This window comes from Apostichopus japonicus, chromosome 9 (assembly GCF_037975245.1).
Source record: "Apostichopus japonicus isolate 1M-3 chromosome 9, ASM3797524v1, whole genome shotgun sequence".
NCBI lineage: Eukaryota > Metazoa > Echinodermata > Holothuroidea > Aspidochirotida > Stichopodidae > Apostichopus > Apostichopus japonicus.
In genome coordinates, this window is record NC_092569.1 from 6,599,121 (window position 1) to 6,623,898 (window position 24,778).

The following is a 24,778-nucleotide window of genomic DNA, read 5'->3' on the forward strand; positions in this document are numbered from 1 at the left end:
GAGTAAGAACTATTATATAAGTGTTCTATGAAAATGTTCAAAGTGATCCCTCTCTGTCAAAGAGGTTAATAATGGTTTTGGTTTATTCTGCTTTAACGCTGGTGCTTGATGCAGTACAACTATAAGTGTTGATTTGTTGACATTTTAAGATTAGATCAAATACTGAGTTTTCAAATTTTTATACGTCTCTTGTAAACCTTTGAGATAAGAAATTATTGTTGTTATTATAGAGAAAACTATCCAAGTGCAATTTGTTCCCTCAGAAAAGTCCAGATCTTTCTTGAATATTTTAATATCATCTGAATATTTGTCTTTGTATATATATATATATTTGTATATATTTATTTACTTCAATCTTATTATGCCTGTTTAGCCCTAAGATGGCTGCAGGGTGTTGGTCTGTATGTAAGTGGTGGATCTAGGAAGAGGGAGGCAATTAGCAGCAGATGCTGAAATGACTAACAAAGAAGCGCTGCGTAAGAGACAACATTGGTATTAGGCATGTCTGTGTGCAAACCCTGCTAAATGTTTCTACTACATGTGCTTTGTTTTGAACAAAATTACAACAAATAAGAACAGACCCAGGTCCCCTCAGTGGATACACCCCTGGTGTCTATTATGTACATATTAAAGTGATTAGTAATGGTGTTGTACATGAGAGGTATTGAGTGACCAATCAAAGGTGATAGTTAACTAATTTGTACAAGTAGGAAGTTAAGAGACCAACAAGATATTGAAGATGTCCAGAGACTAGCAATATGATTTTTTCATCATCCTCTTTTTGTGGCAAAATTAGGAAATAAATAGTATTTGTACAGAATATACGACTGTTTAGTAGAGTGAGCCTGGTGGGTGTTTATGAAATAATGTTAATTGTAAATCCAACTAACTGCTGAAAGGGTGACTTAAAGGGTGGGAAGACTCGCGCACAAAGTAACGTCTCATGCTGGTAATCTGACCTAGTTTCGACTGAGGTGAAAAGTATTAGACACCCCCCTTGAGCCCAGAAAATACACACACAGCTTGCTACCGTTGGTAATTAGACACTAGTGTACAGTCAATACATACAGCTATGGTCAATACCTCTAACACAGTGTACATAGCAGCGATGGACATCTCAGGTCCAGATATCCAGATGAAAGATAACAAGGTATCACGTTTCATTACTGTCTGCATTTTGTAGCGACAAAAAGAAAACTTCACTTGCAAGCAACGGAAAGTTAACTTTTTCACAGGGCAGAACGCTGTTTGGGGCGAGTCTTCAATGCCTTTAAGTTTGCACAGAATAAATTTTGAATCTTGTAGACCATTAATAAAAACGACTGCTATCAGTTCAGGTTGTATTTTGATACCACTCTGAATTTTTAAGAATATTACCCTTTTAATCATGTGAATATCATTAATTATAAGTACTAACTAGACTATTCAATCTAATATATAGTCGATGAGATCACTTTCTCAAATGCAACACCAAACTGAGTAGAATGACAGAAGACTGCTATGGTTTGACCAAGTTTTCACTTTTTGTTAGACCATGACATATGAGGAAAAGAACCATGCCAACAATCATCCTTTGAGATGTGCATGAGGTGTGTTACTGGTAACACTAGTGTTACATTTATTGTAAGTTGTATTCAAACCACACAGGGTCTGTGTACCATGCATGAGGTGTGTTATTGGTAACACTAGTGTTACTTTTATTGTAACTTTATTCAAACACACAGCTAGGGACTGCACCATGTATGGGGTGTGTATTTGGCAACACTAGTATTACATTTATTGTAAGTTGTATTCATTCCACACAAGGTCTGTGTATCATGCCTTTTATTCAATAAATAAGATAAGTGTATTTCATATATCATATGTGTTCTTTTACTTTGTCATTTCCACCAAACTTAAGTGATAATAAAAACACCAGCAAAAGCCTCCAATAATCAATTCATTTCACAAACAATATATCATGAACATCACTGGCCCCTCGGCCTTCAGTAGTCCTGCCATTATTGGGGATGGAGTAGTGGTGGAATGGAGAAATAGGGCAGTAATGTTGATGGGGGAGGTGGTGGGATGGGGGGTGGTGGGGCAGTGTGTAATCTCATTGACAGGACTTGTTTCACTTTCTCTTAGGTATGGAGAGGGTTTTGCTTGATATTACACACTGTACACACTTCTTCTAACTAGATATTGCATCATACTTATATCAAGGTATATAATCTTTAAGACTAAAGTTCCAATTTCTATGACCTGAGAAACCCATCCAAATGTTTATGGATTCCATGTCTGTCAATGTGACAAGTTTAATCAATTTCTTTTGTGCAAGTAACCCACAAATCAGAGATATGAAATTACATCGACACAAAAGTTTTGACTTTTTGCATATAGTAGCAGATATTTTATTGAAATTGTCAGAGTGATAAATAAATCCCATTTTGAAATGTCCTGATAATGTAAACACATCTTATACAACAAACTTTGATATCTAGCGAGGTACATAATATGATGACTAACCATATTGTGAACAGAATCATGACTAGGAAATGAGAAGCAACATTTTGAGAGGGCAAACTATGTTTGGTATCAACAGAAATTGAACAATTGGCCCTAACAAAAGAATACTAGTCCTGTACTCTGCATACTGTTGTTTGAGAATCTTGCAAACTTAAAAGTGAATTGGCATTGACATTAATTGCGAAGTTTAGAACGGTAATTACTGATTTCTTCGTAAATTACCGATACAAACGAACAGCTTTCTTATTGATCTAACTTGCATGATTAAAAGATATTCCAGTGGCAGACAATTTAACACCATTATATGGCAGCGAAAAATAGTCCATGCTGTTAGTTGAAAACTACATGGGAATGAAAAATATTACATACCACAGATGCAGAAGAGTTCCATGATTCTTTTTTGAAGCAATCAACTTCAGCCCCTGGCGTATCACTTTATGTAAATGCAGATGATGCCTGACCTTAAGCAGAGAGTATTGATGCTGACATAACACAGATAATATTATCAGGGATGTGCCCATGCTGGGGGACCCGGCCCAGCACTAAAAATTACCGCCCAGCACTGTCTTAAAAATTGTGAATCCGCCCAACACTATTTTCATCTAAAAACCTGACATTCCTAACAATATATTCAACATTAATTGAGCCTAGCCTATGCCAAAATCATACAGACTAATAATGCATCAGTTACACATGCAAGAGACATTACTTACGGCTCTCAATTGGTCCCTTGTAAAATCTCTTTGAAACAAACTAATAACTTTTACCAGGTAGGCTACGTAATATATTTCACTAAAAATAAATGTAAAAATGTAAATTGTTAGCAAAACTAGTACTTGTGTATGTGCTTAAAAAGCTACACAAGTGCCAGCATTTGGCATCTGGGCACCTTCAAAACCCCTCCCCCAGGACGGCGATCGTTATACCAGGCACTCAGGAAATCCTGGGCACATCCCTGTATTATCATACATTGGAATATTATCTACAGAGAATCAATCAAATTGTACATCACAGTTGAGAAAATGTAAGTTATCAAAAGCCGTACAGTAGAGAAAGTACTTTCATACAGTGGTCAGATTCAGCACAAACTGATCTTATTAACAACTACTTTTGAAACAGGTAAAATTCTGCCCACCTTTTGTCATAGATGGTAGGTGATTGGCAATATCATTAAATAATACAAGTAAGCAGCACAGCCTATTTATAATATAATTGTAATTCATAATCACAAGTTTTCCGGGGTGGAAACCACAAACTGATATAACAATGCATTGGCATAGGGAAAGTTTACTTGGTACCAGTGGTTGTGAGGCATGTCAATAAGCACAGATACAAACTTTCATTTATAAAGAAAATTAATCCCCAAGTGGGTTTTTATGCCTTAAATTATTGCATGAGATAGAAATGATGTTACTAGTATACTTGCACATGTCTATAGTAAAACAGTCTGAGAGGAAATACAAGAGACCATTGATGATGTACAGACCTGTATGACCTGTCCAGAGAAAGCCATTCAAGAATCTTGGGATACAACCATCTCTGAATCCTATTAAATGTCTTGGATATAACTCTAATGCTCCAGTAGGGCAGCTGAATTACTGAGTGTGCCTTGTGTGTTCCCATCTGGTTCTGCTCACAAACCTCTAGCAATATACTTTGGTTAATATTCTGCTGTTTTCTATTTCTCTGGTATTTTATGTATCTATGAGCAGTTTTTAGTCTGTCTTGCTACTTGTCCCATGGAGGAAAATCTGCTTAGATACAAATATCCTGTACCACCCCCCCCCCCCGCCCCATCCAGCAGAGCATGGACCTGTAGTCACCCACCAGTTGAGTATAAACACCCCAGTTGAGTATGAACCCAACAGCTGAGTATGAACCCACCAGCTGAGTATGAACCCAACAGCTGAGTATGAAACCATCAGCTGAGTATGAACCTAACAGCTGAGTATGAACCAACCAGCTGAGTATGAACCCACCAGCTGAGTATGAACCCAACAGCTGAGTATGAACCCAACAGCTGAGTATGAACCAACCAGCTGAGTATGAACCCACCAGCTGAGTATGAAACCATCAGCTGAGTATGAACCCACCAGCTGAGTATGAACCCACCAGCTGAGTATGAACCCAACAGCTGAGTATGAACCCACCAGCTGAGTATGAACCCAACAGCTGAGTATGAACCCAACAGCTGAGTATGAACCCAACAGCTGAGTATGAACCCAACAGCTGAGTATAAACCCAACAGCTGAGTATGAAACCATCAGCTGAGTATGAACCCAACAGCTGAGTATGAACCCTGCAGCAGAGATAGCATGGATTCATTCAGCTGAACTTGGATGAATTTCAGCAGACTACGACGGACTCCTTCAGCTGAATGGTGCCTGGGCTCTGATTCCATGAGCCAGTAGACACTCCTCCAGCTACTAGATGACTTGCTATTATGTTGTCTGCTTCTTCTTCTTCCTTCTCTTCTCCACCAGTTCTTGTAATTGCCTGTTTCTGTTCCTGTTCTTGACGTTTACTTTTAGATAATAGTGCTGACCAACTTTCTTTGGTTTGGCTTCTCTCTCTTTCTTCCTCCTCTGAAAATATCAAAATGGGCAATCAACAGAAATATTGTATTTAACAAAAACAAAAACATTACTTCAAACAGCATATACATGATGTGGAGTTTGAAAGTATTTTAAGGCTCCTTTAACATCAATGCTTTTGTTTTGTGTATGTCATGTAATATTCATACATTATTTGTATATCCTTGAACTCATCAAGAGATCTATACTCAGGGTTGTGCTCACACTGGGCGGCACCGGGCGGCTGCGCCCATCAGTTCTGAATGCCGCCCAGCACGCACAGTATTTTAAACATTTCCGCCCAGCACTTTTTTGATGATAATTTAACAAATTTTACCATAACCAAAATCTGGGAGAAAACATGGCACAGAATAGGAAAACTAGCACCACCAAAGCACACTTCATGTGCAAAATTTTTCCAGTGGGGAGGGGGATACCCCACCCATGAGATCCCTCTCCCAGAGTGTGGATCACACTACCGCACAATCTGCCCGGCACTCAAATATTCCTGAGCACATCCCTGTATACTATTACTATTATATGTCTCTCTCCAAAATCAGTCAACTGCAAACATTTTCAATTTGATTCAATGAGTGTTGTGTCTGAGAATAGCAATGCCTTTCACATAAAGTCCTTCCCAAACCTCTGCATTTGTTTTTTCATATTTTCAACATTCCTGGTATGATTTTTGATGGATTGCATTTTGGAACATTGTTTTTCTTTTGAGTGTCTACAACCAAACTGTGAAAAGACAGCTTTCAGAAGTGATACCCCAAGCCAGTAAAGTGTTTATTAACAAGAAACATGTCATGAAATGTCTATCAATTCTTGTTTTGGTTTTAGTTACATCAAAAACAGTCAAACCCCCAAACTTTCATTAATTCCCATCAGTATTAATTAAAAGATTGTTTACAGTGAGTGTAGTTTTGCTTAAAGATGCTAGGCAATTGAATTGCAACAATGCTTGCAAAATTACTCAAAAGAAAGGCTTGATTGATATGCAAGTTCTACAAGGTAATGGAATTTGTTCTGATAGTTCAAACGGAGTACAGAAACAGTTTTAAAGCAAATACAAAATGAGAGCACTGATATTTCCAAAGGCTGTATAAGTTCTACCTTACATAAGATAGTGTATTGATTGGCTATGTTTCTCTTACCTGCTTAGATGTAAGTTCTACCTAACATAAGATAGTGGATTATGTTTCTCTTACCTGCTTAGATGTAAGTTTCTTCCCTGAACCTTCTCCCTCTGGTTCGTTCTCCTCAAAATACCTCTTTTTCTTTGACATTGGTGGAGTGTCCTCATCTTCTGCATCATTTGACATTGGAACGAATGATTCAAGTCCTGTACAGAGGAGAGACAGTTTCACGGAACATAATCAAAATTTAAAACAAATGATAACTCTAATAATATTTGTCAAGCCTATTTTGGAGACACTGATGAACAAGAAAAACCTCAAACGTTACCTATCCATTCTGTTGTTACATGACATACAAACAGAGAAGTCTGGGACTAAAATCCAGTCTTTGAATAATCTCTATGATACAAAATGATCAGTTTTCAGTGATTACAGCCATCTTGTTTATAGCTGGGATATAACCAAATTAAAATTTCACCACTTTTTCAAAAAACTTGAAGCTGCTATCAAACACTTATGGCATTCCAACAAAGAGTGTTGATAAAACACTACGGCAAATCATCACAATGATGCAATATTCAATATTCATGTTTACTCACAGGAATATGACCATCACATGACACTTAATGAGCCACGGTGGTACAAGGTCAAAACAAAATATTTTCATGGGTGGATTTTCACCAACACTTGCAATGAAACTGAATTCTCCACAAGAATGTATCAAACAGTTCCAACATTGCTCCTGTTTGCCAAACTCTAGGTGTTTATTGTCTTGTTTCTTAAATTTATATGCCCTTCACCAAACTGTTATAAGTACGTTGAAAACCTATTCCATCCACCCCAACAGAACAAGGAAATGGTGTGCTATCAATTTAAGTTCCTTAGTCACATAGTTACAGCAAACTAGCTATACACAAGTGTCGGTTGCTTGGTGGTCCGATAACCAAGCTTTCAATTTTGATTTCTCGATCCGACCAATAGCAGTGAATATTTTTAAAGTGATGGTTTACTTCTGACAGAACTGAACAACTGGCAAGTATTGAAATGGAATTTTAAGGTCCGTCACTGGTTCCACAAATTGTAAAGACTAAGGCTTTTTTTTCTGGTCTCTGGTACCATGCATCCTCTGTCAATGTCTGGTGACAATCTCTTAGAACTCTTTGATCTACAAAGCACTAATTTTGCACATTAACGATTGTTGCCTTTCTCATGTTCGTCAGTTCGATATCCTAACTTCAGAGAAGACTGACCAACGACGTTTAACGGTGCTACTGTACCTTTCTTTTTCTTCTTTTTCTCGGTCAGGTTCTCCGGCTGCTGTTTGGGGCTGGTTGTTTTCTCCGTCTCCTTCTTCTTGAGGCGTTTCACTGTCTTTAAAGTCTTCTGGTTCTTCATGTTCAAGAAAGCTCTGGCTCCGAACGACACATTCATCCCCGGGGCGTACTGCCGCTTCTTCGGTTCTGTCTGATCTTTGGAGGCAACTTCTCCATCTTCATCCACAGGGCTGTTGCTTCTCTCTGATTATTATGTAGAATAGGGAGAAGCAAAAACAGATTTGCTACGTATCACAGAATAAAACATCAAACTCAAAACAGGAGTAAACGACCGGGCAGTAATTCCCGTAGAAAGGACTGTCTACGTATTTTGAAACCTTTCACCACATTTTTTCAAGAAAAATGTCATCTTTTCATCCGAATAAAGTTACTTGAAAATCATACCATCAGACTTATATGAAAAAACCTAGTATGATACACACAAAACTATCACCCTCAGCTGCCTGTCCCCAGATGAGCAAAAGAAGCAATGTAACAAGAATTAAGACCTTTGAGTGTAACAGCCTCTCTTCATCAGATATTTTGCTCATCATGTGAGACACACACATCCCTGGATTCTCCCCCTGGTCCATGACCATGACATTAATATTAAATAAACAAGTATACATCAGGATTACATTATTTACGGAATAATATGGTTTCACCTTGTAAATTCAATGGGTACCCTTAAGACTTGTCGCTTGAAGCTTTTCCGTAACATGAAGTGAGTACCAATTTAGTTTATATCTGTATTGTCAATTCATCTCCATTGGATGATGCCAGCAATGACAATAGGTAAGGGAAACGGAAAATATAAGAGTCAAGAAATACTTACAGATTTGAGACATTTGTCAGCAGAGAACATTTAATAAAAAAAAATTGACATTTAACCTATCAGCATATATCAATGTGTTTGGCTTTAATTTGAATCTAAATAAATTTTCGTAAATACCCCTTCAACACCTCTATACAAACATCTCAAAAGCCTTCAAGTCTAGTGTCCCATTACTTCAAGTGTCAAATTAATATGTACAATGTAAATTACCAATCAATATGTTTGCAGCCACCAATGTTGTAATATTTACCTGTGTTCGGAGTAGCCTCCTTTGGAAGATCACTTTCCTCTGTTTTAATCTCTTCAGGTTTCACTCCCTCAGCTTGCCCTTCCTCTCCAACCTCATCCTTCACCTCCTCCTCCTCCTTATTCAACTCCTCATCTTCTTCAATGACTTCTTCGTCACCAAGAGACAGATCTCCTTCATCATCTGTGTTCTCCAAGTCCTCCCCTGTAAACTGGGGATCTACTTTAATGTCGCCCCAGTTCTGCTTCACCCTTCGTATCGTCATCGTCTTTATGTTGGTGGATGCGGGGTTCTCTTCTCCTTTGGCGGTGGACGACTGTTCAACAGCAGACTCATTGGATGAGCTAGTGCCAGTGTCCTTAGTCACTGCAGCAGAGTCGGTTATTTGGGGTACGATTTCATCTTTTGGAGCTTCCTGATCATGGTTAAAAATGATGGTTAAAGATGAAAACTGTATTATGAAAGTTGCAGAATCAACCTATCTATCCATGTTACCTCAGTACCACAGGTTATGATGTTGTATGTAGTAGGTGAGACTAGTACAGCATAATTAGACTTGCAACTATGAAACAGACAGGTTAGAAGGGGATGATGGAGGAGTGGGTGGAACTTATACCAACTATTGAGCTAAAACGGAAAGAAAGAAAAGGATTTTGCAACCACCAGTTTCTCATTCTCCCCCCCCCCCCCCAAGTTGAAAAGTCACACCCTATGTCTAATGAATGACTAAAATGTGATTACCACTTTAAAGAATAACAGACACCAAGAACCAAGAAAGCTCATCTCTATGCCATCTACTCTAATAGGAGTGTTAGCTCAGTGGTTAACGCCGGTGCCTTTCAATAATAAGGTCCTCAATTTTAGTCACTCCAAGATTAACGTATGTCGTCCAGTTACAGAGTTGTCGACAATTGACAACTCAAAATCATGGACGTTAAATATGGATCTAAGAGACTGACTTCGGTCAGCTTGCGACTTTGACAAGCCAATGATGGCTTCTTCGCGAGTTCCTGCTCGCAGGAGGATCTAAAATACATACAGTGAATCAATCAAATCATGATGAACAAATTCCTCTTCTTTCTAAATTAAAAGATCTATTTCTAAATCAAAAGATACAATAAGGTTTTCTTAGTACTGTAAGTACTCATCATAATATTTAGATTCTTAATAGGTACAAATGATGATAATATTTACCCACATGCTTTTGATTTGGTTTCTGCATATTTTAAACGTCAAATAACATCAACAATGAAGTACCAACACAAGTCTCAATGATGACTCACCCTCTCGCAGTTTGGTGGCTTCACAAAGAAAGGAATTTTCCCTCTCTGCCAGTCGTTCAGGACCATTTTAGCAACAGTTGAAATGTCTGGTTCTCCTTTCTGCATATTGAAAATAATTAAACCACTTACATGTATTATCGAGCACTGGCAGTTGGTATGCAGTAACTGTTATGAGCACCTTCCTTTGCAATAAGCCTAACATCTTCAAAACCAGTTGATTACTATCGTATCTTTCTCTTCCACACGATAGATTTGAACTTGTGGCCACGACCTTCAAAATATCCTCTGCTGTGTTATTTGGTTAACTTAATCGAATTACTAGCGACAGATCGACCGTGTTTAACGCAGTTCAAGGGTGCTCGGTTTAAGTTGTAACCAGCCACATCATATTGATGTTGACTTGAGTCAGGAGGTCACCACTACCAGTAACTCTCTTGACTTGAAGCACTGCAAAATCTCTACGGTGAAAATATCACAAACCTAACGAAGAATTTTCATTTTGGTGACTGGGTGTATAAGTCATGACTTGTTATTACCATCTGAGGAGTACTGGAGACAGGAGAAATATCATATTTCTGAATTAAACTACTCAGTGAAGTACTGTATCAAACTAAACATGAATTACCTGCTTTAAATTTAAAAAGTAAAACATTTAAACTGCCCTCCCTGGATTGTTTGTACAATAGCCTCTACTCAAGATAGGTTCTGCCCCAGCTGCATTTCAATATTTATTGATCACTCACTAGAACATACACACTTCCAAATAAGAGCAAACTACTATTAAATAGCATACCTTGCTTTCATCTGGTCTATTGAGAAGGGTTTTTTAACATGCCATTAGAGCAGGGGTGGGAAACCTACGGCCCGCGGGCCACATGAGGCCCGCCAGTGATTTTTTTGCAGCCTGTGAGATGTCTCAAGAAAAAGAAAAAAACTCAATCTATTTTACATCATCACAGAAACGAGCTAGTTGCTTAGAATTTAACGGCACTAACGATGCTGTCAGGTAGGCCTATCATCCCCATTAATTATCAACTGTACTGTATTGACATTCTGTTTTTGTGAATACAGATTTAGTACACACACCTATTGCTTGAAAGCCCTCGGAATCAAATATTTGAAATCAACAGCAGGTCGTTGGTTAGGTGCGGCCCATTCAATTATTCACTCCTTATATCTGGCCCATTTATTCAAAAAAGTTGCCCACCCCTGCATTAGAGTGATCGTAGCTCATTCTGCATGAGGGAATCCTATTAAATCATTCTAATTCCTACAGTTGGTTGTCTAGCATACCTTTAACAGTTTGCCAGTTCTCGCTGCTAACTGCTCCAGGAAGTCCTCCGTATCCTTCCATTCATCTATCCTGTACGTCTTCTTCATGTAGTCTGGCTTGACTCTCGCTAGAACATCGGTGATGTAATCTTCGGGAGCTTTAATGTTCTCAACTCTTACCTAGGGGTTAAAGGTCATAGAGAGAAAACCATGTCACAAATATAGGTACAGTGTGCATAGCTTCACCAGTCTCAGTGGTAGTCAGAGATCAGATAGCTTACAACCACACACTCCAAACTTATCTATTCAAATGCATGGACAGAATAAGGTGAGGTATTACAGCATGTAAGCAGGTAAGTTCAACTTATGTAATGCATTTCATTACTTTTTGACATGTAAATGTAGCATATTAGTAGCAACGCTTCATGCTGCACTTATAATTGCATGATAAACGTACAAATGACCAATATGATAAAAAACAAAGTGCATGCTGAGACACTGTAGGCATAGCAATGACTAGAAACCTGCATTGTATATTCTCTGTGTAAACAGCATAACAGCTACTGTACAGCCTCTAGTACAGTACCTAAGCTAAAGCAGTGCTGCTAGAGCATTGCAGTAACAGTTACTCCTCTATTAGGGTACTATAGGGTTAGGTTCTGTTCATCAATTCTGAGGGGTGGGTGGTGGCTCAGTCTTCGTTGAAGATCCTGGGCCAAAGGCCTAAAATTTTGCAGACCGCTCTATTAAGTTATGCCAGCTACATACTCTAACGTTGCAATATACCAGCTACATACTCTGTTAGAAAGTATCAGCTATATACTGTACTAATAATAGATTATGCCAGCTACATACTCTGTTAGAATGAACCAGCTATACACTAATGAAAGATTATGCCAGCTACTTACTAGTACTGTTACAATGAACCAGCTATATGCTAATAATAGATTATGCCAGCTACATACTGTTAGAAAGTATCAGCTATACACTAATAATAGATTATGCCAGCTACATACTCTGTTAGAATGTACCAGCTATATAATGAAAGATTATGCCAGCTACATACTCTGTTAGAAAGTATCAGCTATATACCAATAATAGATTATGCCAGCTACATACTCTGTTAGAATGTACCAGCTATATACTAATGATAGATTATGCCAGCTACATACACTGTTACAAGGAACCAGCTATATACTAATGATAGATTATGCCAGCTACATACTCTGTTAGAATGTATCAGCTATATGCTGATAGATTATGCCAGCTACATACTTTGTTAGAATGAACCAGCTATATACTTCTGATAGATTATGCCGGCTACATACTCTGTTAGAATGAACCAGCTATATACTAATGATAGATTATGCCAGCTACATACTCTGTTACAATGAACCAGCTATATACTTCTGATAGATTATGCCAGCTACATACTGTTAGAATGAACCAGCTATATACTAACGAAACAAAAGATTATGCCAGCTACATACTGTTAGAATGAACCAGCTATTTACTAATGATAGATTATGCCAGCTACATACTCTGTTAGAAAGTATCAGCTATATACTAATGATAGATTATGCCAGATACATACTCTATTAGAATGTACCAGCTATATGCTGATAGATTATGCCAGCTACATACTTTGTTAGAATGAACCAGCTATATACTGATAGATTATGCCAGCTACATACTTTATTAGAATGTACCAGCTATATACTTCTGATAGATTATGCCAGCTACATACTTTGTTAGAATGAACCAGCTATATACTGATAGATTATGCCAGCTACATACTTTATTAGAATGTACCAGCTATATACTTCTGATAGATTATGCCTGCTACATACTCTGTTAGAATGTACCAGCTATATACTTCTGACAGATTATCAAAACCAGACTCACCACACCCTTCAGAACAGTCTCTGCTTCTGTTTCACCGGTTGGATACACAACTCCTGGACAGTCTATGAGGTAAATCCTCTTCATCAGAGTGATGTACTGCCAGACCTTTGTCTCTCCTGCGATGGGTGCCACATTACAGACCTTCTTAGATCTCAAGGTGTTAATGACAGAGCTCTTACCAACGTTAGGGTATCCAATGAAACCAACACTGATCTGTCTCTTGTCACAATGAAGCTGAAAAACACACAAACATAAAAAGTCAAGATCTTAATGCAAATTTAAGAGTAAAATGAAAAGATGAATTTTATCTTCTTTATTGATCTATTTTCTATAAATAGTCTCACTGCCACAGTATGCTTATTGATTCCTTAATAATCATAAATCATTATAAGGCCTGCATTATATTGTTTACACAAACAGTTACATATGTTACTTCCATAGTATTAAATTGGCATATATGATGTAACTATGAAACTTGATATTATGAATACATAATTACATAATGATACACGCTGTGAATTCACCATTATAAAGTGTACCCTTAACATAACTACCCACCTTTGAGAACTGTCTTAAGAGTTGAATGAGGGCTCCCTTGCCAAAAGGATTCTTGACACTGGCATGGAATGCAAGGGTAGGGTACTCGGATGATAAAATGGCAACCCAACGTTTCTGGAGGAATAAGACAAATAAATACTTTGATTTTGCGGATGTCATGATTCTAAATTAATGCATTCCCTATGTCAACACATAATTGTGTCGAGTTTGACTTTTGAGTCATACTTTTGAGAGAACAACAAACAGCTAACAAAAATTCTAACTCTGTTTGGGAGATATCCTTAGCCTAAAATTTTGTGTCTGGGAGCAGCCATTTTGTAAATCTGTGAGTTGTAAATCTTAAGATCTGATACATTTTACTCTCCCTTTGTGTTTCTTTTCATTCTTCCAAAGTAAAAGGTTGACATTGTTGACAATGAAACTGCTTGTAATAATCTCTAGGTCATGTTAAAAACTTGAATACTTTAAATTCAGCAAAACCCATCTCTATCACGGCAAACAAATATTGTATTAAATAAAGGGAAAGAAACAAAATGAAGCCATGTGGCTTGATGATGTCATATTTAGACTTGATCAAGTCTCAGCCTTGTGTCTTAAGGAGTATTCAATCTATGATATCTCCAAATGGAATGAGTTTTTTCTCATCTGTTTGGGGAAGTTGTTCATGACAGTTACCTCTATCACATAAATAAATAATGATAGTTGGCTCTGTGTGCCCTTGAAGGAGATTCAACACTTATTGCATTATAATAGGATTGGGCTGGCTAGATTAAGACAAATACAAAATGTTGATGCCAGGTAACGCAATGTCGAAATTAGGGCTGTGAGTTTTCGTTTAAAAACCTAAACGTTAAACGGCCGATTTTTCGTTCGTTTAAACGTTTAAACGCGAAACGCCGAGCACGCGTAGCGTGCAAGCATAAAGGCGTGGGGTCCAGGGGACCGCCCTAGGGCCCTGGTGGGGCAAAGACCCCGGAAAATGAAAATTAAATTTTTGCATGTCTGGCGATAAAAAAAATCGCAGTTGAGGATGCAAAATACTGACAACTTTTTAAATTTAAATTGTCACGAAGCTGATGAAAAATTTTAAATGAAAAGTTAGAGTAGCTATATTATGTTATAAAATGAAAAGAGATTTAATCTGTCTTACAATCTTTAGAAAGTTTAACTTACAGAACCTCCGATATTATGAATCAAAAAACGTTCGGCAAAGCCCCGTTTCTAGACTGCCTAACAATGAATAGCGCGCACTAAACGTACATCAGCTTACAACTGCAGTACGGTTTAACCCAACTTAAATACAACGGTAGGATACTGTACATGTGCTCAGAATTTTCCCAGGTACCTTGCCAAACAACTGTGCGCTCATGCCCTGTCTAACACCTGTTTGTTAACATTTTTGGCACGTTTCTAAGAAACGTTTCATGGAGTATTCCCCCATGATACACGAGGCACAGTCATACCATACACGCAGCACAAGATATCAAGCTATGGCCATCATTATGAAAGTAAACCTTGTAATAAAATATGTTTTAGGCCACACGGCATGATTAACTAATGCTTAACATTATTTCCATGTTCTTGTAGAAAACGTCAAGTTCGCAAAATACAATTAGTGGTGTTTTTGTAGTTACGTGAGATTCGTAACCGACGAGGTGGTTAGGCTATTTGCTATACACTTAACTATGGTAGGACATTATTTTTTCCATATTTTTGGAAATTCTGTAAAGTACTTTCTATTCCCCCCGCTTAACACCAGATGTGGTCTTACGGTTTATTCATAAATAGGTGTACTAGAGCCTTGTTTACATGACATTAGTTGCATTTAGCACAATATGCCAGTTTCGCGTGAATTTTTCGAAAGTGTTTTGCTCGATCTTTCGTAAAATTTGAAAGGTGTACCAACTTACTTTTCGTACACAATTGGTAATTTCTCTACTGATTTTCAGACTTTTTTTTACAATCTCCAATCGATACATTTTCTTTGATCATGTATAATTTGAACAACTATTACCAAGTCGAGTATTCGACCCGGTATTGTCTGGTGGGAGAATTCAACGTGATGGACAGGGATTGTAATCATTTCAATCGAACATGCATTGACTGGTTTATCTGCGCCGCCGCTGTCAGCTCGATCTAAAGTACACTTGTGCCGCGAATCAGGAAGTTTTCACAAAAGGATAACAGCGTTCAAATTTAAGCCATTCATATCGCCGGATACATTGGGGGGGGGACAAAAGTAGGATTACGTTCGCAGTTTATGATTCGACTGATCGTAAGTTGTGTTGTTATTTTGCGTAGTAGACAAAATACACACAGGAATTGATTATCGATTTTTGCCAATAATTTAATTTTCAGTTGATATTATAGTTTCGTTTAAACGTTCATCAGGTTTTATTAAACGTTTAAACGATGTTTCGTTCGTTTACACGTTTAAACATGTAAACGGCACAGCACTAGTCGAAATGCTGGCTGAAATGGTTGAAAAATTTCTCACTCAACATTACAGAAAATATACATTGTAAAGACAACCATAATAGAAAGGAACCACATGTGGCTTGATGATGTCATATAAGACTGATCAAGTCTTCAGCCTGGTGAGTTAAGGAACATTCGATTTGAGATGTCGCCCAAACGGACGTTGTTCATGATATTTATCTCTATCACATCAATCAATAATGATAGTTGAGTTAGTGTGTCCTATAAGCATCTAGGTATCATACAAGTCAATAACAATGTTTGAGTTTGTGTGTCCTATAAGCATCTAGGTATCATACAAGTCAATAACAATGTTTGAGTTTGTGTGTCCTATAAGCATCTAGGTATCATACAAGTCAATAACAATGTTTGAGTTTGTGTGTCCTATAAGCATCTAGGTATCATACAAGTCAATAACAATGTTTGAGTTTGTGTGTCCTATAAGCATCTAGGTATCATACAAGTCAATAACAATGTTTGAGTTTGTGTGTCCTATAAGCATCTAGGTATCATACAAGTCAATAACAATGTTTGAGTTTGTGTGTCCTATAAGCATCTAGGTATCATACAAGTCAATAACAATGTTTGAGTTTGTGTGTCCTATAAGCATCTAGGTATCATACAAGTCAATAACAATGTTTGAGTTTGTGTGTCCTATAAGCATCTAGGTATCATACAAGTCAATAACAATGTTTGAGTTTGTGTGTCCTATAAGCATCTAGGTATCATACAAGTCAATAACAATGTTTGAGTTTGTGTGTCCTATAAGCATCTAGGTATCATACAAGTCAATAACAATGTTTGAGTTTGTGTATCCTATAAGCATCTAGGTATCATACAAGTCAATAACAATGTTTGAGTTTGTGTGTCCTATAAGCATCTAGGTATCATACAAGTCAATAACAATGTTTGAGTTTGTGTGTCCTATAAGCATCTAGGTATCATACAAGTCAATAACAATGTTTAAGTTTGTGTATCCTATAAGCATCTAGGTATCATACAAGTCAATAACAATGTTTGAGTTTGTGTGTCCTATAAGCATCTAGGTATCATACAAGTCAATAACAATGTTTGAGTTTGTGTGTCCTATAAGCATCTAGGTATCATACAAGTCAATAACAATGTTTGAGTTTGTGTGTCCTATAAGCATCTAGGTATCATACAAGTCAATAACAATGTTTGAGTTTGTGTATCCTATAAGCATCTAGGTATCATACATGTCAATAACAATGTTTGAGTTTGTGTGTCCTATAAGCATCTAGGTATCATACAAGTCAATAACAATGTTTGAGTTTGTGTGTCCTATAAGCATCTAGGTATCATACAAGTCAATAACAATGTTTGAGTTTGTGTGTCCTATAAGCATCTAGGTATCATACAAGTCAATAACAATGTTTGAGTTTGTGTATCCTATAAGCATCTAGGTATCATACAAGTCAATAACAATGTTTGAGTTTGTGTGTCCTGTAAGCATCTAGGTATCATACAAGTCAATAACAATGTTTGAGTTTGTGTATCCTGTAAGCATCTAGGTATCATACAAGTCAATAACAATGTTTGAGTTTGTGTGTCCTATAAGCATCTAGGTATCATACAAGTCAATAACAATGTTTGAGTTTGTGTGTCCTATAAGCATCTAGGTATCATACAAGTCAATAACAATGTTTGAGTTTGTGTGTCCTATAAGCATCTAGGTATCATACAAGTCAATAACAATGTTTGAGTTTGTGTGTCCTATAAGCATCTAGGTATCATACAAGTCAATAACAATGTTTGAGTTTGTGTGTCCTATAAGCATCTAGGTATCATACAAGTCAATAACAATGTTTGAGTTTGTGTGTCCTATAAGCATCTAGGTATCATACAAGTCAATGACAATGTTTGAGTTTGTGTGTCCTATAAGCATCTAGGTATCATACAAGTCAATAACAATGTTTGAGTTTGTGTGTCCTATAAGCATCTAGGTATCATACAAGTCAATAACAATGTTTGAGTTTGTGTGTCCTTTAAGCATCTAGGTATCATACAAGTCAATAACAATGTTTGAGTTTGTGTGTCCTATAAGCATCTAGGTATCATACAAGTCAATAACAATGTTTGAGTTTGTGTGTCCTATAAGCATCTAGGTATCATACAAGTCAATAACAATGTTTGAGTTTGTGTGTCCTATAAGCATCTAGGTATCATACAAGTCAATAACAACGTTTGAGTTTGTGTGTCCTATAAGCATCTGGGTATCATACAAGTCAAAAACAACGTTTGAGTTTGTGTGTCCTATAAGCATCTGGGTATCATACAAGTCAAAAACAACGTTTCAGTTTGTGTATCCTATAGGCAGCTGGGGTATCATACAAGTCAATAACAATGTTTGAGTTTGTGTGTCCTATAAGCATCTGGGTATCATACAAGTCAATAACAATGTTTGAGTTTGTGTCTCCTATAAGCATCTGGGTATCATACAAGTCAAAAACAACGTTTGAGTTTGTGTCTCCTATAAGCATCTGGGTATCATACAAGTCAAAAACAACGTTTCAGTTTGTGTATCCTATAGGCAGCTGGGGTATCATACAAGTCAATAACAATGTTTGAGTTTGTGTCTTCTATAAGCATCTGGGCATCATACAAGTCAAAAACAACGTTTCAGTTTGTGTATCCTATAAGCATCTAGGTATCATACAAGTCAATAACAATGTTTGAGTTTGTGTGTCCTATTAGCATCTAGGTATCATACAAGTCAATAACAATGTTTGAGTTTGTGTCTCCTATAAGCATCTGGGTATCATACAAGTCAAAAACAACGTTTCAGTTTGTGTATCCTATAGGCAGCTGGGGTATCATACAAGTCAATAACAATGTTTGAGTTTGTGTCTTCTATAAGCATCTGGGCATCATACAAGTCAAAAACAACGTTTCAGTTTGTGTATCCTATAGGCAGCTGGGGTATCATACAAGTCAATAACAATGTTTGAGTTTGTGTGTCCTATTAGCATCTGGGTATCTTAGAAATCAATAATGATGGTTGGGGTTGTGTCCATTAAACTCTTATCTTTACTTCTTTCTCACCCAAAAAAATTCTGGTATCGATTTAAACTTACCGTAACCCATGTAGGAACCAAATCCACTTTGTTCAGGACAAACATGAGGTGTTTATGAGGCTTGTCTTTCCGTAGGTAATTTTCGATAAACTTTGACCTTGTTCCCATTGGATCTCTGGCATCTAAAACTTGCAAAAGTACATCTGAGGAATCTATAACCTGTAAAAATAAAAAATAGAAAATACCCAAATTACTATTTTCATGACTAGCTTGGGAATAAATTTATTTCTACGTCGGCAAAAAGGAATTGCCATCACCTTGCTTGAAATATATTAAAGAAATATATTAATATTCCTTTAAAAGAATACAACTGAATACTGAACATAACTCCAGCCTAAGACTGGAAAAAGCTGATACCAGAATCACACCTGCAAAGAATCAAAGATGACAACTGAAATAGAAAGATATTAGAACAAATTAGGAAGATTCTACAGTAAGCTTAGACAACTATTTTCTAAACAAATGTTAGGAAGATTCCACAGTAAGCTAAGACCTACTTTATAAACAAATGTTAGGAAGATTCCACAGTAAGCTAAGACGTACTTTATAAACAAATGTTAGGAAGATTCTACAGAAGGCACAAAATGTTAGGAACATTCTAGAGTAAACTAAGACTTACTTTATAAAGTTCTCCCCAGATTCTCTTGGACTGTCCAGCTGCCATCACTGGCTCTTTTGCTGCATCCTTAAAGCCATCATACTCCACAACGATGTTACTATCTTTCTCTTCACTGTACGAATCGTGGGATTTCTCCACTGAGCTGACCAGATCCTGGAGAACAACATTACAGAGACGTTAGAATTAAGAGTACAGTCTGCTGTCAAAAATGCAGCTAAATATGTACATGATTTAAAAGCTTGCAACACACATGGTACTATGAATATTCAAACACAAATCGAGTTAAACCAAATGTTATCTACCATAATTCTTATTCCAGTTCCCATGAAATTCTCTCAAGTTAATAGAGCAATAGCCTGTGCAAACTATATCCACAATAATGCAATACCATGATATTTATGATATCATTTATTTAAAGTAACCATTTTTAACAGCAATTCTTGTATGCAGTGTACCTTAGGCTAGGTTAATATGCTATGTAAGTGTGGTAGGTGTAGTATTGTTGTTTATTTTCAAAGAGTTTTTCAATGTTGTAAACATTGATGGACCACAACAAAAAAGGGGGAAGTTTACATTCAAGTGTATTTTCAGGGTAATAGAAGTTATGATGCATACAAACTCGGTTGTTCAAACATTAAAGAACCGACAAGCTCTAAACCTTAAAATCAGCTTTCAAAAACTTAAATGAATAAAAGGCTTCACCAAGGTTACATCCAATAGTTCAAACATGGTACTTTTGATTGATCAACATGTGACTAGACTACATAACAGATGGGATGAGTAAAATAGTGACAGCAGGTTGCTTGCTTTAATATGGGACGACTCATTATGCAACAATGTGTCCAGACTTCAAACCAGCAAAGCAAGTTTAGAATTGAAACCAAACATCCACTACTAGGTCTTCATTGGAAGTTGATTTCATTCAAATAGGACTAAGTCATATCAACACAATCTTCACCTGAATATCTGCCACCTTTAAATTCACTCGCTTCCTTTTCCTCTTAGGTCCAAATGTTGTCTCAAAACTCTCTGTATCTAAGACATGAACCCTTTGATGCTGAAAATGAAAAAAACAATCAACAATTAATGATAAATAATACACATCTGGAATTATTTATTTTTTAGATTTCATTTAAATGTCACACAGAAGTGAAAGTGTGGTAGATAAGAAGATAAGTCCCTTTCTGATCATCTTGGAATAATGCCTGTATCTTCATGGATTGTTTGGAGGATTGTCACGTATATAATAGTCACATATTATTATTATTATTATCATCATTATTATTCCTCATTATTCTCAGCATGTGAAATCATCATTCTTTCCCCTTCACTGAGGGAGAGAATGGGGAAGTGGAGGAACAGAAATGGGGGCAGGATGGAGGGTCTACCAAAAGCTAAAGGCATATATATATTAACTTCCCTATATATATATTACTTTCATTTGTTAAGCCCTGATTACTTCCTGGAATGATGAGCTACACTATTTCTCTGTGTTTGAAGGGGGGGGGGGGGGGGTTAAGAGGGGTGAGTGTGGTGGATGGGGGAACCCCACACAAGTTCTTCCACAGTCATGGCTATGAGTAGTGGTTACCTTTGCTCTCTCCTGCAGCAGTGTGATGGGTAGTTTGGTCTGCCTCATGACTACCTTGTAAGGATCCTTCAATGCTTTACCCATCTCTTCTTGGAAGGTCTGCAAAGCAGTCTGAGTAATCACTCTGGTATTTCCTTTAAAGATTGAAGAAGGATCATTTCAGTCTGTGAATGCATTGTAATGAATATATAAACACAATAGCACATACATACATGTACCAATTCTACAAATACACACTAAGATATGACTTCTGGTGTGGAAGCTTAGTTGACAGTATGAGCATCTGGAGGTGTACAATCTAAAGTCCTGAACCCTGGGCTGTATACTTCTAAGTACCATCATTTGTACATAAATCAAGGTTTGTCGATGAATGGAAATGATGAGGGTATGGATGGGGGGGGGAGGAAAAATCAGGCACAATGGGGTTCTTCCTTTCCGGGTTTACTGCCTACATTAGTACATTTAGAACAATTGATGCCTGCAGCTTTCCTTCCTAAATTATATAAAAATGGTAACTTAATACTGAATACTTTTAGGAAATTGATAAAAAGTTGGTGCAGATTTCAACAGCACTTTATTTGACAGGCATATTTCTGGTTATCTTTGAGACTTTGCCAAATTATACACAGGTAAAAGTTAGAGGGCCCAACACTTCAGTCCAATGGTAGCAGGACCTTCTTCACAGGTTAACTATTAAACAGGTCACCTTGACAAACAGTGGCTAAATTAAAATGCAGTTAAGTGATGCTTCAGTCACAGTGTGTTCTTGACTTGCCTTCTTACTGCCAGACTTACTGGACAGACATCAGTACCAACCAGAAATCTGTAAAATAATAATCTTACCAAACCATTTTCTGTTTGGTTCCACTCTTGCTACTGTCCCTGAAGGTAATCTATTCTGGTAGGGGGCAGCTTGCACAATTCTTCCTTTCCTATCTCTGTTGATTTAAAAAGAATCAATATACATATTATATCAATAAATAGAATCAAAAAGATATTTCACAATAGACAAAGGAAAGGTAGATGAAACATTGTTAGATATGGCCATCCACTCTTTGTGTACATACTGTATATTTGTCAATGATACTCAGAAGAAACCAATTTCAATTACAAGTTTTGGTGTGGTCGTAGGGTGTGTATTTGTATAATTGTGAGCAAACACAAGAGACTAAGCATGTGTCTTGTGGGATTAATATTATTACTACTCATACTGTACATGCACAATTGAGTTTGGCCTGGGCTGGTCACAAGCTTGTGTCACAGAGGTCAGAATATTGGTATGTCCATCCAAAAAGGTGAAATGAAAGTTGTTAAAAAAAATAATCATGCTATTTTGATTTCTTAGACCATTAGCTTTCTTGTTCTTTAGTAAAAATTTCATTGGGTTGCAGAAAAAAAGAAGAAAAAAAGTGGTACAGACCAATAGCAGTCCCAACATTTTTGTTACACTTATTTTGCACACGATTAATTTGTTTAAGTCTGTTATATCTAGATGATAGATTACTTGAATAAATGATATAGATTACTTACATAAATGATGGTGTATAAGTCAACTTAGCAGTGACAGTAACTTAGACAGTGGGACTCCCCTAAAATAATTCATATAAAAAACAATGCAAATATAGAGTAATTAGAGTTCTGAATAATCCAATTCACAGTTTTGTGGTTTCAATTCATCGTTTTACAGAACAATCAGTGTCACCTCCAGCAGAATGATGACATTTTGGTATGACAATTGTGGTATGTTTTGTTGACCTTTCCTTGGATGTGTTTCATTGTAATACGCTAGAGTATGCCAAATAGATCTGTAACTAATACAAACCAAAGGAAAACGTCTGGAATTTTCTGAAACAGTAACATCGCAATATGTCTCACACTTGCCAATATTCTTTTTACCTAAAGCAAATCATTTCCTTTTATATTTTAGAAGGTAAAATAGAGTACCTGGTTGGCTTCCCTGACTTATACATCCTCAGCCTCTTAATGGTGGCTTTGTCTCTTGCATTATTGCCACCTGCACCCTTTGGGCGATCTGAGGTAAAAGAAATATGAATGTATGAATAAATGTAACATAGCAGCAACATATATGTGCTCTTCAAAACAGCACTTAACTTTAGACAATTGGTGAGAAATTACTGAAACTTGACAAGCCTTAACATCTAAAAACTGCACATGTATTGAATTCAGCATGTAACATATAACACAAGGGAATTAGCCCGGTGAGGGGGTTGTAATAAATTTTGTTTACACCCTCTAAACGTTGTATAAATTTGGGGGCGAAAGGATGTTGCGTTTTCCCTTGGGGGGCCGAAACTTTGTCAACCTCTCAGTGATCACAGACTTTACGTGCAAAGTCAATGGGTGTAAAATTGGCAAAGCTGACTTGCTTGACGGGCCCCTTGCCCCTTTAAAACAAGGGAATGAGCCCGGTGAGGGGGTTGTTATAAATTTCGAATACACCCTCTAAACGTGGAATGAATTTGGGAGCGAAAGGATGTCACGGTATTCACATGGGGGGGGGGACGAAAGCTTTGTCAACCTCTCAGTGATCATGGACTTAGTTGTTGGCCGTGGCTATTCTTACGACTAGTCGTAACAATTATTTATAAGCTATTCTTACGACAAAGGCGAATTCAAGCGCAGGAAAGTAAATAAAGCAACTGCGCATGTAGTAGGGGTAACCCTAACCCTTAACATAACCCTAAACCTCAATCCTAACCCTAACCGGAAATTATTGTTACTCCTTGTCGTAAAAATAGTACTCCTGGTCATATAAATAGCAACTGCGCATGCGTAGTCGGAAATTATTCTTACGACTAGTCGTAAGAATAGCCACTTTGTTAGTTGTTTTCGCAGAGATTTAGCCCTCGAAAGCGCTTTAGCCCCCTCTCCAATTATGAAGCCTTTACTATACTACTAGCATTTCTACATAGGCTGACAGTACTACTTAGTACTACTACTACTAGTGTTCTACTACTACTAGTGTTCCACTAGTATTACTACTAGTTCTAGTACAATTAGGGCCTACTAGAACTGAGTACTAGCTCGGTACGCTATGTAGTTGTGCCAAACTGCTAAGTGTTACTGTTAGTGTTAGGCCTAGCCTAACCAAGTACTATTTCGTCCAGGCAAGGAGTTTTTAATAGCATCAACCGTTCTTACCAGGATTCATGCTGTGGTTCGCTTTACTGACGAAATCCCTCTTCTTTCTTCTCTTAACTGTCTTCGACATCTTGGATTAAATTGTCGTACTAACCTCAAAGTAATAATTCCACTCCTACGGTCTGTAGAAGATACAGTAACACTAACACAGATGTGATATAAGTAGATATTGTACGTGTACGGACCACAAAAATTCACAT

At 37.1% G+C, this 24,778-nt stretch overlaps 1 protein-coding gene across 1 annotated transcript; it reads right to left on the bottom strand.

Annotated features, from left to right (window-relative positions):
* Positions 1-2,362: 2,362 nt before the first annotated feature.
* LOC139973109 (uncharacterized) lies at positions 2,363-24,778 on the bottom strand. The gene is made up of 15 exons (XM_071979538.1): positions 24,579-24,778; positions 23,361-23,448; positions 22,260-22,354; positions 21,417-21,550; positions 20,784-20,882; positions 19,826-19,978; positions 19,207-19,365; positions 13,634-13,747; positions 13,076-13,309; positions 11,192-11,350; positions 9,899-9,997; positions 8,619-9,030; positions 7,498-7,737; positions 6,293-6,426; positions 2,363-5,093 (listed from the first exon to the last, which is right to left on the bottom strand). The coding sequence occupies exons 1-15, from the start codon at positions 24,646-24,648 to the stop codon at positions 4,950-4,952; spliced, it is 2,334 nt and encodes a 777-aa protein (XP_071835639.1). The 5' UTR covers positions 24,649-24,778; the 3' UTR covers positions 2,363-4,949.